Source organism: Mastigoproctus giganteus, chromosome 3 (genome assembly GCF_048544385.1).
Source record: "Mastigoproctus giganteus isolate SK-2022 chromosome 3, ASM4854438v1, whole genome shotgun sequence".
Classification (NCBI taxonomy): domain Eukaryota; kingdom Metazoa; phylum Arthropoda; class Arachnida; order Uropygi; family Thelyphonidae; genus Mastigoproctus; species Mastigoproctus giganteus.
Genome location: NC_143577.1, coordinates 74,622,065 through 74,639,678, shown reverse-complemented (window position 1 = coordinate 74,639,678; position 17,614 = coordinate 74,622,065). Strand labels below are relative to the sequence as shown.

General features: G+C 37.6%; 1 protein-coding gene across 3 annotated transcripts in view; it reads left to right on the top strand.

Annotated features, from left to right (window-relative positions):
* LOC150088086 (nardilysin-like) overlaps positions 1-17,614 on the top strand; it is a 569,173-nt gene that overhangs the window by 423,468 nt on the left and 128,091 nt on the right. For all 3 annotated transcript variants that reach the window (XM_090370567.1, XM_090370565.1, XM_090370566.1), the window contains exon 22: positions 4,984-5,134. In XM_090370567.1, coding sequence (XP_090226693.1) covers positions 4,984-5,134 — 151 coding nt within the window. The remainder of the gene's footprint in view (positions 1-4,983; positions 5,135-17,614) is intronic.

Genomic DNA, 17,614 nt, shown 5'->3' with positions numbered 1-17,614 from the left:
AAGATCCATACACTTTTAAATCTCTGGCCTTTCCAGTGAACTGGTACACCTACAATGAAAGCAATGCAGAGATGGGGGAAACCCCTGGTGCCGTTTGACATGAACACACTTTACACTTTATACGTAGTCATTATCTGGCAGAGTAGAGGTAGTGAGATTAAACACTACCTGATCCAGAAGCCTCCTAGAGAGTTATCAATAGGTTCAGTCCAGGGGACTGTCTAGCAGCCTGCCTGCGAACACCATTTTAGAGCTGTGCCCTTGAAATGTAAGGAAGATCTTGCCATGATGTCCATCATAACCTCAAAGGACATCAATCATACTGCATGATTGAAGAGATGGGAGAGGGTTTGCCTGAGCTTTACCCTGGAGACTAAACATGGGTTCCATCACTTCAAGCCTCCAGTTAGCAAAGTGTGATGGCATTGCACGGTTGATGAGAGTCATCTACCACTTAGTATTGCCTAGTAACACACAGGGGTGGCATTCCTCCGTGTGGTGTGGGCATACACCATGACTCCTGCTTACATTGGTTCACACCTGGGTGGTCATCTACAGTGTGCTAGATGCCATATTTCAGGACTCGCACAAGTCCAGAATCTTGACATAACTTGGCCACCATTGCCTTGTCAGAGAAAACAAAGTGAACCACTAGAAGGTGAGGATGTTATTTGAATAGGAGAGGCTTTCTACTCCTGCATTCCAACTGATGCAATGTGCACACCAACGTGGAAAATGTCTCCTCCCCCAAAATGAAATATTAATATAGGCAACCCCCGTATAACATGGTACTTCTACAACATGGTTTCACTCTTACACGGTTAGGGAATTGCGGCAAACCTCGAATAACAGTATTTTTGAGCTTTTGTGTGGGGAAAACTCTGCTATTATGTTTGATGTAATTTTTCAACATTTCCATTCTTTTTTTGAATCCCTGCTTTTGGCTCACTAATCATTATGCAAAAAAAAAAAAATATATATATATATATTTTATAATAAAATACTGGGATTTCCCAATATATATATATATATATATATATATACTACCATTAGATATTGACAAAAGTTACATTATAATAAAATAAATAATTGAGCATTCATTAGAGGCAGCGACTTGAAATTCCTCCATATGAAGCCGAAATATATTTTAAATTAAATAAAATAAAACATAAGCCAGTAGTATGGCAAAAACTGCAGAGCGAAAATTAACATAAAAATAACCAAATAAACAAACGAACAAAAAAAGAAGAATAAAAGTTAGACATAAATAATAGCCCAGAAACCCCTATATAATTTCGAACTTTAAATCCAATTAACATGACGTATATAAAATTTAGAATAATGCCAATTACATGTTAATTTAGCGGAACCCCCCCCCCCCGAGAGGTACCAGTTCCAAAAGACGTGAAATATCACCAAAAAAAGGGGGTTAATGGAACTACTGAAAGATAACAAAATCAGAATAAATTAAAATAAAATAGACTGACCATTATGCCCCATATCGACAGAGGACCACGAGGCCAATAATGGTCATGGAATCGCTGCATTTCAATCGCTATACAAATCGTCACAATGGTGAAAAGATCGAAGTACCAAATCACCCTTCCTCCCCCGATCGATCCTCCAATGCAGAGGACCTGCACGGCGGTGGTCCTTATGCAGCGAAAAATAAATTATAGAACAGACAGCACTCTAAAGCAGAGCCACACCACTGACATACTGTAAGCTGAATCAGCTTATATAGAAGAAAGGAAAATAGATGGCGGCACAGGCGCTGCTAAATTAGCATTTCAACCCATACTACCATTGAATTATATTAAATATTGACAAAAGTTAAATTATAATATATTAAATAAATAAATAAATAATTGAGCTCAATTATTTATTTTATTATAATGTAACTTTTGTCAATATCTAATGGTAGTATATATTTCGGCTTCATATGGAGGAACTGCGTGTCGCTGCCTCTAATGAATGCTCAATTATTTATTTATTTAATTTATTATAATTTAACTTTTGTCAATATTTAATATAATTCAATGGTAGTATGGGTTGAAATGCTAATTTAGCAGCACCTGTGCCGCCATCTATTTTCCTTTCTTCTATATAAGCTGATTCAGCTTACAGTATGTCAGTGGTGTGGCTCTGCTTTAGAGTCCTGTCTGTTCTATAATTTATTTTTCGCTGCATAAGGACCACCACCGTACAAGTCCTCTGCATTGGAGGATTGATTGGGGAAGGAAGGGTGATTTGGTACTTCGATCTTTTCACCATTGCGATGATTGGTATAGCGATTGAAATGCAGCGATTCCATGACCATTATTGGCCTCATGGTCCTCTGTCGATATGGGGCATAATGGTCAGTCTATTTTATTTTAATTTATTCTGATTTTGTTATCTTTCAGTAGTTCCATTAATCCCCTTTTTTTGGTGATATTTCACGTCTTTTGGAACTGGTACCTCTCGGGGGGGGGGGGGGTACTGCTAAATTAACATGTAATTGGCATTATTCTAAATTTTATATACGTCATGTTAATTGGATTTAAAGTTCGAAATTATATAGGGGTTTCTGGGCTATTATTTATGTCTAACTTTTGTTCTTCTTTTTCGTTCGTTTGTTTATCTGTTATTTTTATGTTAATTTTTGCTCTGCAGTATTTGCCACACTACTGGTTTATGTTTTATTTTATTTAATTAAAAAAAAAAAAAATATATATATATATATATATATATATATTTGTGAAATCCCAGTATTTTATTTTGTTTGGAAATCCCCGTGTTAGGTTCTGTGCTATTGAACTTGTGGGGAAAAAAAAATCTAGATTTCAGTTTTATTACTATTGCATTATGTGCTAGACCATCCAAAAGATTTGTCATCCAAATGTTGAAGTTGTTCCTATTATCTAATACAACTTCTTTAATATACCTTTAAAACTCATTACACAAGAAAATCTTTACAATGTATTTTGGAAACAAATGATTTTGAATCTATTGAAGTGATGGAGGCATGGAAACATTTTTCAATTGCAGACTGTCAGAATTATAGCTTTATCGCTCAATGAAGTAAAACCAACCGTCAACATTAACTGCGTGTTATAAAAGTATATGGCCAGAGTCAGTTCATTCAGGAAATATGGTTGAACTGACAGAAAATGGAATCAATGCAATAGTAGAACTTGCTAAGTCGGTAGGAGTGGAAGGTTTTGATGATATGATTACTGAAGATGTTCAAGAATTACTGGTAGAAAAAGAGGCTGGTGAAGCAGATATGGTGGAAATGGCATTGGAGGTAAACCAAGTCAATTCAGAGGATGATAGCACAGATGACAATTCTGAAGTTCCAAATTTTATGCTAAAAAGCATACAGGGAGGCATCAACTTAGCCGAGCCATTAGAATCTTATTTTTTGAATGCATCTCCTTCAACTGAACGGAGCATAAAGTTAAAAATGGAGCTTCAAAAATGCTTAGCTCCTTATCATTAAATTTACAAAGATATATCAAGCAAAAACAAACAAGCTCAGATTACTGGTTTTTTAGACAAAGCAGAAGATATGCGAAGTCTGGATGCTCCAGAATAAAGTTCAGAAGGCGAAGATATTCTTCAACAGTAACATCAGAAGTAAACTTGTTTTTGTTTTAAAATGATCCTTTCTGCTCTTAAGAAGAAAGATATTACCACTCCTCTATAAAAGATATAATCATTTATTCTGCAGATTTAATTTGAACTCTCTGTTTGTTAAGTCAAGTATTTGGAAGTCATTATTTCTCTTCATAATATACTTGTAAACTTTTATTGCCTAATATTTGAGAAGATGCTAATTTTTAAAATAGGTTTGGGAAACTTTTTACTTTATATATGTTACTGTAAAAAAACCAAAATCTGGTAAATCTTAGGATTCAGCAGTTTACAAAAAAAAAAAAAAAAAAAAAAAAAAAAAGGCTGAAATTTAGACTTTTACCTAAGTGAATTGCAAAAAGTCCAAAATAGCAAAAAAAATTTCTGCACCAATGGTTCATTCACTTTTCTGATTTTTAAATAAAGGCATAGAAGGCTATATCTGCTTTCCCCACAAATTTATTTTGGTACCATATTCACTATATTCTTTTTTTTTTTTTTTTTTTTTTTTTTATGAAAACCCCAACACGAAAGGTATCAAAACCTATAGTATTTAGTACCGTGCATGGGTTGAAGGAGAAGTATGGGGGGGGGGGTACCGGAAACTTTGCTCTAGAGACTAAACATAGGTTTCACCACTTCAAGCCTCCAATAAGCAAAGTGGTGGTATTTCACCGGTTGATTCAGAATATAGTGAATATATAATACTGACAAGCTTGTGATGATATGAGATATCTTCCCTATGCCCTTGTTTAAAAATCAGTAAAGCAAATAAATCAGGAAATTATCATTGCTTCCAGTTTTGCACTATTACCAACAGTCTTTTGGGAATAGGGATTATATCCTCCACTTATTTAAAAATCAGAAAAGAGTTTATTATTAGAGATTATTATGTTTGAGATTATTAGATTAGTTTCATAGAGGCAACATGATAATTTCCTGTTCAGTTCATTTTTTTGATTTTTAAATATGGGCATAAGACGAAATTCTGCAAAATTTCCTGAATAACATATTTACTATATTCAGAGTGCATAATATACAGTACTTCAGTCATAATGGAAAGGAATTCGCAAATGCAGTTGTCAATTAGGCATTTACCAATATGAACCATTAAATAATAGGTTTTACTGTATCAGATGAAAGTTTGAAATGAAGTGAAATGTGTTGATATTTCAGTGTAATATACAGTTCTTCAGTCAAATAATGGAAAGGATTCAGACGCCAGTTAACTTTTGGTAAAAGTCCAAATTTTGGCTTTTACTAAAGGAAATTGTTAAATCCTAGGATTCACTAGATTTAAGGCTTTTAGAGCAACGCATATATTACGATGATATTTATTTTATTCACAAATGCTTTATTTTACAGTGCATCAATGGTGGATTTGTTTATTTCTCTTCTTCATCAGAAACTGAGTGAAGATGTATATCCAGCAAGCACAGCTGGTCTGTCATATTTATTTTCTGGAGATGAATCAGGCCTTCAAATTCAGCTCAGTGGTTTCAATCATAAGCTTTCAGTAAGTTACTTTAGTATTTGTTCTTTGATTTAAAATAATTCTTTCATCTTTGGTGTGGTGTTTTTACAATAGATAAAGAACTTTTATACATGGCTACAAAAAGGATAAAAAAAAATTACAGCAACCATCACAGGAAAGGTATAATTTTATTTGTTGTTAAAAAGTAATTTTAAAATTACTGTGAAATTTGTTTTCATCTTATGCCATGTTTCTTGTAGGTATCATTTACAATTTAAATTTATCAATCTGGAAGTAAATTTGAGTTTGCAGTGTCTGATGATACACCCTGATTGATCCGATTTATAAGATTAACATATGTTCATCAATTTCTTTGTGAAGCTCAGGATGGCTATAATAGGATTAGTAATACTTACTCCATATAATGAATCTAAAAAATTGAAAAAAAAAAAAAAAAAAAATTTAATAATGTATGTAACAGCAATTTTCTTGTGGTTTTAATCAGCAGTAAAAAATTAAAATAATAAAAAGACTTACATCGTAATTCAAGATTAAAGCTTCAGGAAAATACAGAAAATTAAGATATAATGCCTTACAGTTCTGCACTGTTTCACTGAATATTTCTGAAACACAAGAGAAGTTTAGCCATCCACTCTCTTTACGTGTTTTGAGAATAATTTCTTGCATAGAGACCAGCGATGGAGATATAGTAGTATAGCTGCCAACTCCCCAGATTTATGAAAAAATCTCTGGCTTTTTATTTTCACAAAATAAATAAATAAATAAAACTACATTAAAATTTATTTTTTTATTATTATTTTTTTTATTTTGCAAATTTCTGCCTTATTTTCATTAATGAATTGGCTGTCAGGTGTGCGGTGGTGATCTATGTTACAAAATAGAAATGACCATAGTAGCATTGATCACCATAATGTGTGATATTTCATCAGACTTTGTGGTGCAAAACTAATTAACAATGTCTTTCAGTAAGGTGCCCAAGAAATATAACATAAAATTTCAAAAAACATATATGCAAAATATTTCATGAATTGTAAAATCTGAAAAAGGTAACATGTTTGACATGTTTTTCATATGTAGATGTGATATTTCATTTTCAATCAGTGGGAAACATGGTGTCATCAGATATTTGCAAAGAAATAAGCTTAACAACAGTGTAGTACATAGAAATAAATGCAAAAATTGATGTTGTTTCATGGTGCCAATGATGTTATATACACTAAAAATATGTATTTATTTATTTTTTTTTTTTTTGTCATAGAACATAATCTTCCTTTGAGTTGTGGCAGTCATATCATACAGGTATAATGTTCAGAAACATTTCCCGATAAGGAAGTAGCAAAATAAAACGATTGTGGAATAACAAAAACAGCAGGCATTGTTAGTGAAATTTCACAAATAGGGGAAGAAAAGGTAGTAATGGCTCCAGAAAATGGCCCATTTTTGATTGCTACAGATGACAGCAATCAAAGTAATTCCAAGTTAGCAGTAGCAAATGATGCAGGAAAGCAAGCTTATACAGCATCAGGCCAAAAAAAAAAAAAAAAACGATACCTCCCATTTCATCTATTCATTCCCTCCAATAATTTGTCTAGTTCTTGAATTCATTTAAGCTATCAACTTCCACAATAACAGATGAAAAATTGTTCCAGTAATTAACCACCTGCTGGCTAAAGGAAAACCTCTGCACATCTATTCTGCAACCATCCTTCCTTAATACCTGTTGGTCCTTAAGTTTTGCACACCAAGAGTGTGCAAAACTTAAGGACCAACACTATTTTTAAGGTTACAACCACAAAATCAAACAAAATAGCCTGTGGCAATTTGCATAACTGTGGCCGTTCAGTAGAAAGCTGGTGCACATGCAAAAATTTGAATCATGATGAGAGGGCTCACATAAACAGATAAAAGCAGCAGTTATGTGCAAATTACCGAATGGTGAGCATAATTGTTACAGATGTTCGATTTAGGTTTCATACAGTGCTACAGACAACGAAATGGCCAGTAGACAACATCTGGATGACTTTAACTGGGGTCGAATAATTGGGAAGCTTGAGGAAGGTCGAAGTGCGAGGAGTGTGGCTGCAGAGTTCGGTATCGCCCATAGCATCGTCTCATGTGCATGGTCGGCCTTCAGAATGACAGGTACATCTGTTCGAAGAACCAGATGTTTTTGTGGGTCGTCCACAAAAACAATGCCCAATAATGACCACTATATATTCCTACAGGCCAAGAGGGACCGACAAAAGACAGCAAAATCCATTGCAAACCAGCTGCACAGGATGCAGGATATCGTGGTTTACTGTGGCCAGGCGACTCCACAAAGGTGGACTGTTTGATCGATGGCCAGTATGCTATGTCCCTTTAACACCTACCCATCAGAGACACCGTTCATAGTGGTGCATCGAACACAAGGACTAGACAGCAGCACAATGGGGTAAGGTACTCTTTATGATGAGAGTAGGTTCAGTGATACTATGTGCGATAGGTTGGCACATGGTATCACCCCACAAACATCACTGAAAGGGATCGATATGGTGGTCAATGTGTTCTCGTCTGGGTACGTTATCTTGGATGGAAGTACACAACTCCAGATACTGGGAGGCAGTGCTATAACTGGTGCATGCTACTGTACTGAGGTAATCCTCCCCCATGTGTGTCTATTCTGAGGTGCCATTGGCCTTGAGTTCTTGTTTACAGATGATAACGCCACACCCCATCGCACTGCAGCTGAGATATGCTTTTGGAAAATAAGGACATTGTTCGTATGGATTGGCCTGCCCGTTTGACGATCTAAATCCCATCGAACACATATGGGGCACTCTGGAGAGACACCTAGCAGCATGTTCACACCCACCAGAAAATGTTCACCATCTGAAGATGGCATTGACAGAGGAATGGATGATGTTACTGCAAGAACTTATCAACAACATTGTTCTAAGTATGGACAGGTGGAGCAAAGCCTGCATCAACATTAGGGGTGGTCTGTCTCCTACTGAGGACCACCTCTTCCCTTTGTTCTATCTTTGACAGTGATACATCTGTATCATGGCAGCTAGTGCTATGTTGCCATTTTTGAATAAAGTCCCTCTACCGCTTTGTTTTCGTTGTTGTGTCGGTGTTGTTTCCTTCATTTCTGTACCTCACGTATGCTTTTCCCATATCCAGGCCACTCCTATGAGAAGCTACAGGTTAAGGACCTGACTGGTCCTTAACTTTTGCACACCAGTGTATGAATTTATGCCCTCTGATTGTGTGGTCTGGGCAAGAGGAAGAATCCTATCAGATTTGAGTTTGCTCGAGCTATGGAAATCCTTAAACACCTCAATCAGATCATCTCATTTGAACATTGACAGCCAAGTCATGTTGGTGATCAGTTATAGTGCTTAATGAAAAGTGGTTGCCTGCCACGTCACTATATAGCTTAACTTTTCTCTGAAGTATATATACTGTTTTGTAAGTTGATTTGGTAATTTTACTACTTTGTCCTGTTATTACTTTAAATAATTGCTTTTTTTTTTTTTTTTATGTTTCATATTTGTAAGTATGGATTTTCATGGTTCTCTTTCCAATTTTGTATATTTGTGGTCCCTATGAGTCACATGATGCTGGTGTGCATTATATATCTTCACTGTTGCAATCAAAAGGCAAAAAGCAAACACATTGTTCTGTTTATCACAGCAACTAGGTAATATTGCAGCTCTTGTTCTCTCTATTTTCCTTCTTAATTGTTATTTTCCTTAATTTTGCCATTATTGATTACCAAATGAAATTTCTGTGAAAAAATAATAAATTAATTAAACAAAAGTTTACACAGAAAGAACCTTTACTTGTCATAAGTTAAAAAAAAATTGATTAATTTTTCATGGTGCAATAAATCACTGTACAGTATCATAGACTGTATGTTTATTGATATGTCTCTTATGAAGTGGGCTTTGCCAATTGCAGGCAAAATTAAGACTTTACAAGTACTGTAGATAATGGTGTGTGTGTGTGTTATATGACTAGCATTGCTAAACAATTAGGAATACAAGTGGTATTCCTAAGAAAACACCACTGTTCATCTTTCTGAAAAATTGAAAAAAAAGGTTAAAAGCCTAGAGAAATCTCTACCAGATAGGATCAGAGCATGAAGGGTGAAATATCCAGAACTTGGATTTACTAATGATGATGCATGCAAAAAAATGTTTGCATAGACAGAAATATTTTAAAAATTATGGCTGAATCATTTATTCATCGGATGAATATTAAGTTTCAAGTCTTCTGATGGGCGATTCTTAAAATTTAACACTTGTCATGGACTATCTTTCCAAACAGTGCACAGTGAAAGTGCAACTGTTGACACTGAATCTGTGAAGGAATGAAATGTTTGACCAGAGAGATATCTTAATTGCTGACAAAATCTTTTTTTTTTTTTTCCTTCTATGTTGCTACCGGGTAAAATTAGCATTAGCATATGAAGCAAGAAAGCAAGCTTATGCAGCATCAGCCAAAAAAAAAAAAACAAGCTCCCATTTCACCCCTCCGTTCATTCCAAGTACCTGTCCAGCTCAGCCTTAAATTTATTTAGGCTATCAACTTCCACAACAAAGGATGGAAGTCTGTTCCACCAACCAACCACCCACTGGCTAAAGGCAAATTTCTGCACATCTGTCCTACACCTGTCTTTCCTCAATTTGAATTTATGCCCTCTCAAATGATTATTCTGAGCAAGAGGAAGAATTCCATCAGCATTGAGCATGCACAAACCATTCAAGGCTTTATATATCTCAATCAGATCACCTCGCAGGTGCCTAGTCTCCAGAGTAATTTGCAAAATTTAAGCCTTTCTTCATAACAGCAACCCTTTGTTCCATTCACTAATCTTATTGCCCTTCTCTGTACTCGTTCCAACAGTTCTACATCCTTCTTAAAATGATACCTCCAGACCTGTATACAGTACTCAAGGTGTGGCCTGACCATTGCCTTATATAAGGGGATAATCACCTCCTTATCCCTGCTAGAAATATTCCTGTATATCATTGACAAGACACTATGAGCTACTCTTGCAGACCATATGCACTGCTCAGAAAACTTCATATCTGCCTGCACAATTACCCCAGGTCCTTTTTGTTCTCTACCACTGTCAGTGTAGTACCACAGAGTTGATACGTCAATCTGGGGTTGCTGCTTTCTATATGTAGTACTTTACATTTGTCAATGTTAAACTTCATTTGCCACCTCTCAGCCCATCTGCTCAACTTTTCTAGATCCTGTTGCAGCAGTGTACTGTCATTAGTGTCCTTAACAACCCTGCCAACCTTCGTATCGTCTGCAAACTTGGACATTAAGCTTGATATACCATTATCAATATCATTTATAAATACAGAAAACAACAATGGACCCAATACTGAACTCTGAGAGACCCCACTAATAACATTAGTCCACGATGAGCAGTGTCCATTGATTACCACTCTTTGTCTTCTTCCACTGAACCATCCCTTTATCCATAGCAGCAATTTGCCTCCAGTGCCACACTGCTACAATTTGTGCAGCAGTCTTCCATGGGCAACAGTATCAAAAGCCTTTCTAAGATCCAAATATATGATATCAAAGTTATTCCCTGCATCCAGTTCCTTTGTGACCGCATCATAGTATCCAATCAAATTGGTCAAGCAAGACTTTTCCTTAACAAAACCATGCTGTGTCCGAGCTATAACTGAAGTCTTGTCTAGATGATCCTGAAGTGCTTCTTTAACCAGTCTTTCCATTAATTTTCCTGGAACAGAAGTTAAACTAAGAGGTCTATAATTACTTGTGTTGCCCTTTGATCCTCCTTTGTGAATTGGGGTCACATTTGAACATCTCCAGTCCGTGGGTACCTCCCCTGGTACCCACGGACTGGAGATGTCCAAAGAAGCTCTCATAATTATGGCTAATGGTTTGCTTACTTCCTTTGTTGCCTCCTTTAATATAACTGGATAGATCCCGTCCACTCCTAGGTGCCTTTTTTTATGTTTATCTTCAACAATTTCTACTCCACTTTCCTCTCAGTTATTACAAAATCATCCAGCTCACTGCCAGAGTTTAACTCACCTCTGGCATTCCCCTCCCTGAATAACTTCTCATGGGTGAATGTAGATGCAAAATACTCATTTAGTTTGTTAGCCATCTGAACAAGATCATCAACAGTTGAACCATCAATATCCAGTGGACCAATCTGATTCATCCCTGTCCTTCTAGCATTTACATAGGTAAAAACTCTGTTGTTTTTCTTTGCATCCTTTGTCAAGGACTTCTGATAATCTGCCTTTGCCTGCCTAATCTCCTTTGTGACTTCGTTACAGAGAAGCTTATACCTATCATAGACTTCCATGTCACCCATTAATTTATATGTATCCCATGCATTTTTCTTCTCTGCCACGTGTCTCATTTGTTCATCTGACATCCATTTAGGCCTAAACTGTGAACAATAATTCTTAGTTGGTATGTAAATCCTAGTAGCTTCCAAGATAAATTCTTTGAATGCTTCCCATTTTGAATTTGCTGTTGGTAACGTCATCAGTTGGTCCCAACGTATAGAATTTAAATACTGTCTCAGACCACCGTATTCTCCTTATATGAAAGCAAAAACCCTTCCCTTTACCAATGATGGTAGTTACCTCTTTGAATAAATCCCACTTCAGCACACTGTGATCACTGCCACCTAGTGGTTCCTTTATCTGCAGATTCTTAATTCATGAAGAATCACTACTGATAATTAAATCTAGTTGCCTCCCGAACATGCTGATGTAGAAAACAATCATCCAATAAATCCACAAAAGCCTTGCTAGCGTGTGAGTGACCAACCCACAAATTCCAGTCAATATCTGGGAAATTAAAATCCCCCATTATAAGACTCTCTGATTTACTGGCCCACTCTATTTCCCTGTACAGTTTCTTATTATACTCATCAGAGTCATTAGGCCTATAGCACACTCCTACTCTCAATTTTGATCTCCCAATGCTAATGTCACACAAAACTGACTCGACACTGCACTGTCCAGCAATGTCGACTGGCTTCACTTCCTTGGATTTTATGTATTTCTTAACTAATAGCATAACCCCTCCTCCCTTCCTATCCTGTGTATCCTTTCTGTAGACATTGTACTCCCCAAATTCCTGTTCTGCATTCCTTATATCTATGTGACACCACGTCTCTGAAATCCCCACAATATCTGCCTTTGATGTTTTGAGCAATACCTCAAATTCATCAAATTTATTTACTAAACTCCTAGCATTGGTGTACATGCAAGTATACATGCACCTGTTCTTTTTCTTAGCTACCCTTACACAACCTATGTGTTTATTTGTACCCCAGTGATTCCCAGCAGTCTCTGAAATATCCTGCATCTTATTTTCCGGGCTGCGGCTCATTCCAATAGAAGCAGTGCAAGAATCACTTTCACCTCTGCCAGTGGCTACTGTTAATCTATTAGTCCTTGTATCCCCCCAATCTAGCAGTTTTCCGACCCACCTAATACTGCCTCGATAGCATCAGCAAACATTCTTGCACCCTTTCTATTTAAGTGTATCGCATCCCTGTAGAAGCAGTCTCTCCTGTTAACAAATGCTACATTAAACAGTAAGAAATGTAGTGACAGAAAAAAGCTAAACAGTGGATTACCATTCTCCTAGTGGCAAACGTGTCGGAGACAAAGCTTCCTCTCTTATTAATTGAGAAAACCCAGAACCCTGATGTTTCAAAGGTTTAAAGAAATTGCTGACTATGTTTTGAGCATATCAGTAAGTATGCTCAATATAACTCATATGCTCAATATATAACCATACCTGGAATAGGTTCAGGCTTTGTCTGCCAGAGGCAAAAGATAATAAACCATGTAGAGCAGATATCATCTTTAAGGGCACAAAAGGTGATATCGTTGTAAATGTTGGCACTAATGACATTAAGTTTAGAAGATCTGCGGATTTACTTAATAAGTACAGATCAATGTTGAAAAAAGTGGCGAGTTATTGTTAAATTTGAAAGTGTCTGCAATTCTGCCCAGACACGATAGGAGGGAGTATATGATGAGAGCCTTGTCAGTCAATTTCGGCCATGGAGAGACTGTGCAAGGCTCATGGGGTAGAATTTATCTCAGCATGGTCTCCTTGTTAACAGGAGAGAGAGAGAGAGAGAGAGAGAGAGAGAGAGAGAGAGAGAGAGATTGCTTCTACATGGTTGGGATACACTTAACTAGAAAGGGTGCAAGAATATTTGCTGATGCTGTCAAGGCAGTGCTAGGTGGGTCGGAAAGCTGTTAGCTTCGGGGGATTCACCAACTAATAGACTAACAGTAGCCACAGGCAGAGGTGGAAGTGATTCTTGCACTGCTTTTGGAATCAGCAGCAGCCTGGAAAGCAAGTCATGGAACATGAGCTGTGTTAGAGTAACTAAGAGTAAGAACAGGTGCATGTATACTTGCATGTAAACCTATGCTAGGAGAATAGAATCCTGCTCAGATTCATTACTGTTCATCAAATGCTATCTGAGCAGTAATGAATCCTGCTCAGATAGCATTTGATGAATTTCACACAAATATAAGGAATACAGAATTGGGATTTAGGGAGTACAATGTGTAGAGAAGGGACAGACAGAATAGGAAGGGAGGTTATGCTGTTAGTTAAGAAACATAAAATCTAAGCAAATGCATCCAGTTGAAATGGGTAGACAGTGCAGTGTTGAGCCATTTTGGTGTGACGTAAGCACTGGGAAAGCAAAGAGGGTAGGAATTTGTCATAGGCCTAATGACTCTAAAAAGTACAATAAACAATTATACAGAGAATTAGAATGGGCTAGTAAATCAGAATGCCTTATAATGGGGGATTTTAACTTCCCAGATATTGACTGGAACTTGTGGGTTGGTCATTCACCCACTAGCAAGGCTTTCCTGGATTTATTGGATGAGTGTTTTCTGCAGCAGCAGCATATTAGAGGCAACCAGAGGGAGTAAAACTCTTGATCTGATTATCCGCAGTGATTATTCATGCATTAAGAATTTACAGATAAAAGAACGACTAGGTGGCAGTGATGACAGTGTGCTGAAGTGGGATTTACTTAAAGATTGAATTATCATTAGGGTTAAAGGAAAGGATTTTTGCTTTCTTAAAGGTGACTACAGTGGTCTCAGAGATTTTTTAAAAATCTATACAGTGGGACCAACCGATGATATTACCAACAGCAAATTCTAAATGGGAAGCATTCAAGGAAGTAATCTTGGAAGCTACTAGCTTTTTGTTCCAACTAACAAATACTGTTCTAGGTTTAGACCGAAATGGATGTCAGATGAACTAATGAGACATGTAGCAGAGAAGAAAAATGCATGAGGCGCATATAAATTATCAAGTGACACAGAAGGCTATGGTAGATATAAGTTAGTCTGTAATCAAGTCACAATGGAGGTCAGGTAAGCGAAGACAGATTATGAGAAATCTTTTTCAAAGGATGCGAAGAAAGAAGGGGATGAATCAGATTGGTCCACTTGATATTGATGGTTCAACTGTTGCTGATCCTGCTCAGATAGCTGACAAACTAAATGAGTATTTTGTATCTACATTCACACAAGAGGAATTCTTTAGGGAAGTGGAGGACAGAAGCTTATTAAACTCTAGCAGAGAGCATAATGATTTTGCAATAACTCAGAACCAAGTGGAGGAGAAATTGTTGAAGTTAAACATATGAAAGGCACCTGGGGTGGATGGGATCTATCCAGTTATATTAAAGGAGGCTGAAAGGAAGTAAGCAAACCCTTAGCCATAATTATGAGAGCATCATTGGACTCGTGGAGGGGGTCTCCATGAACTGGCGATGTGCAAATGCATCTCCAATTCACAAAGGGGGATCAAAGGGGTGACACAAGTAATTAAAGGCCTGTTAGTTTGACTTCAGTTCCAGGAAAATAATGGAGTCACTGCAGGATCATCTAGACAAGACTGCAGTAATAATTCAGACACAGCATGGGTTTGTTAAAGGAAAGTCTTCTCTGACCAATTTGACTGGATACTGTGATGTGGTAACAAGAAACTGGTTGCAAAAAATAATTTTGATACTGTTGCACATGAAAGACTACTGTACAAATTGGAGCAGTGTGTGGCATTAAGGGCAAGTTGCTGCTATGGATAAATGGATGTATGAGTGGGAGAAGACAGTTGTAATCAGTGTACCCTGCTCTTCGTGGACTAATGTTATTAGTGGAGTCCCCCCAGGGTTCGCTGTTGGGCCCATTGTTGTTTTATAAATTTATCAATGATATTGATGAACATATATCAAGCTTAATGTTGAAGTTTGCAGATGATATAAAAGTTGGCAGGGTTGTAAATAACAATATAAGGTATGTTCGTGTCAGATGACACCTGGGATTTCTCCCATCTCTGCATGTGTTCACTATATCGAGGACAGTACACTCTCAAGCCAAAGACTTGAAAGTGTGTAGGCCATGTCTGTGCAGTGTGATGTGTTGTGCCCATTGTTTATGTGGCTTATAGGCCGGCAGGCCCCTAGGGGTGCCTGACATTGTCCATACCTCACTACGTGGAGGATAGCCGGATGCGTCAAGAATCACAACAAGTTGTCCTGTCAAGTCCTGCCACCTAGTTTCCTGGGATTCCAGTGGCTTGGACCTAAAAAAAAAATTCCATGCGTTTGACGTTAATTCTTATTGAGATTGCGGTTAGGAAATCACTGGTTGGGGTTGAACGATAGAGAGAGGTGTTAAAAGGCCTAATAGGTTGGGCAAAATTTTATTGTTATTAAATTTAGACATGTGGGCTATATGTTAGATGAAAGATAATAGTGTGAGGGAGGAGAGTTGGGTGTAGAATTAGAAGTGAGGGGTCGATAGAGGAGATGACCCCTGCTGCCACACTGCCCTGCTAGGCAGTGTGGCATGCCCATGCCACACCAGAGGGAAGTTTGGATGGCACGTGGGAGAGATGAAGAAAAGTTACCTTCCCCTGCCATGGATAGGGTATACAGGTAGAGTGGAGGAGAGGCTGAAGACTGGAGGGGGTGAAAGGCAGAAGTATGGGGATGATAGAGAAGGTGACCCCAGGTGGTCAGTGAGGCAGGCCCATGCCTCACCCGGCAAAGAGATGGATTGGCAGGGAAGTATGTAAGTGTAAGTGTATTTAGGGTCAAGCAGCACCAGGGGTTTCCCCTATCTCTGCATTGATTACTTTGTGTGTTAGAGTATGCTGTAAATGCCAGAGATTTAAGTATGTGGGTCTTGGATCGTTTAGTGTCTTGTACCGTTGTTCTTCTGGTCATTTAGCTGCTAGACCTCTGTTGGGGCCCAACGTTGCCCCACTTATGCCCCGTGGAGGCAGACTAGGAACCTAGTAGCTTATATATACTCTGGCAGGTCCTGCCACCTAATTTCCTGAGATTCCAGTGGTTAGGACCTAAACAAAAAGTCCACTAGGTTGGAGGCTGAAAGTCAATGGGCAAGGTTCAATTTGCACAGTTAAATTTTGACATGTAGGGCATCATCATCATCATCATCAGCCATTTTCAATCCACTGCAGGATGAAGGCCTCTCCAGCAACTTTCCAGTTCCTTCTGTTTTGAGTACTGGCCATCCATTTACTACTCAAAAACTCATGAATTTCATCTATCCATCTCTGCCTTTGTCTTCCAGGTTTTCTTCTAGCTCCTCTTGGGTACCATTCTGTTATTTTCTTAGTCCATCTGTCATCATGTCTTCTAGCTATGTGTCCTGCCCAAGACCATTTTAGTTCTTTAGTTCTTCCATTCTTTTGGTGAGTGCCCAAGTTTCACTTCCATAAGTCATGGTGGGGAGTATACATTGATTCATTATTTTACGTTTCAGACAAACTGGGATATTGCTCTTCAGTATGTGACTATATTTCCTGAATGCTATCCATCCAAAATTTATTCTTCTCTTGACTTCCAGCCATTTATCATTATTACAGCTAATAACTTGTCCCAGATAAGTATATGACTCTACCTTTTCAATTACTGCTCCTTCAATCATTATTTCCCTTTCCGTGGCATACTTGTTCATCATTACTTTTGTTTTAGCCATATTCATCTTTAGTCCAAAATCCTTACTAACTGTGCATAACTGGTCGTGGCTTATGACCACAATGTCATCTGCAAATCGTAAATGGTTTAGGTACTCTCCATTCACATTGACTCCTTTCTGCGACCAGTCTAATCTTCTGAAAGCTTCCTCAAGGGCAACAGTAAACAGCTTCGGAGATATTGTGTCTCCTTGTCGAACTCCTTTCTCGATTTTAAATTTCCTACTGTCTTTGTCTAGTCTAATAAAGGATGTAGCACTCTCATATATTTTCTTCAAAATCTGTGGAGTATCTATGCCTTGGAGTATCTATGCCTTGTCTTTCCAGTGCCCCAAACATTGCCTTATGCTGTATGGAGTCAAATGCCTTTTCATAATCCACAAATGCCAGGCATAATGGTGTTTTATATTCATTTGCTTTCTCCATTAGCTGTGATATTACGTG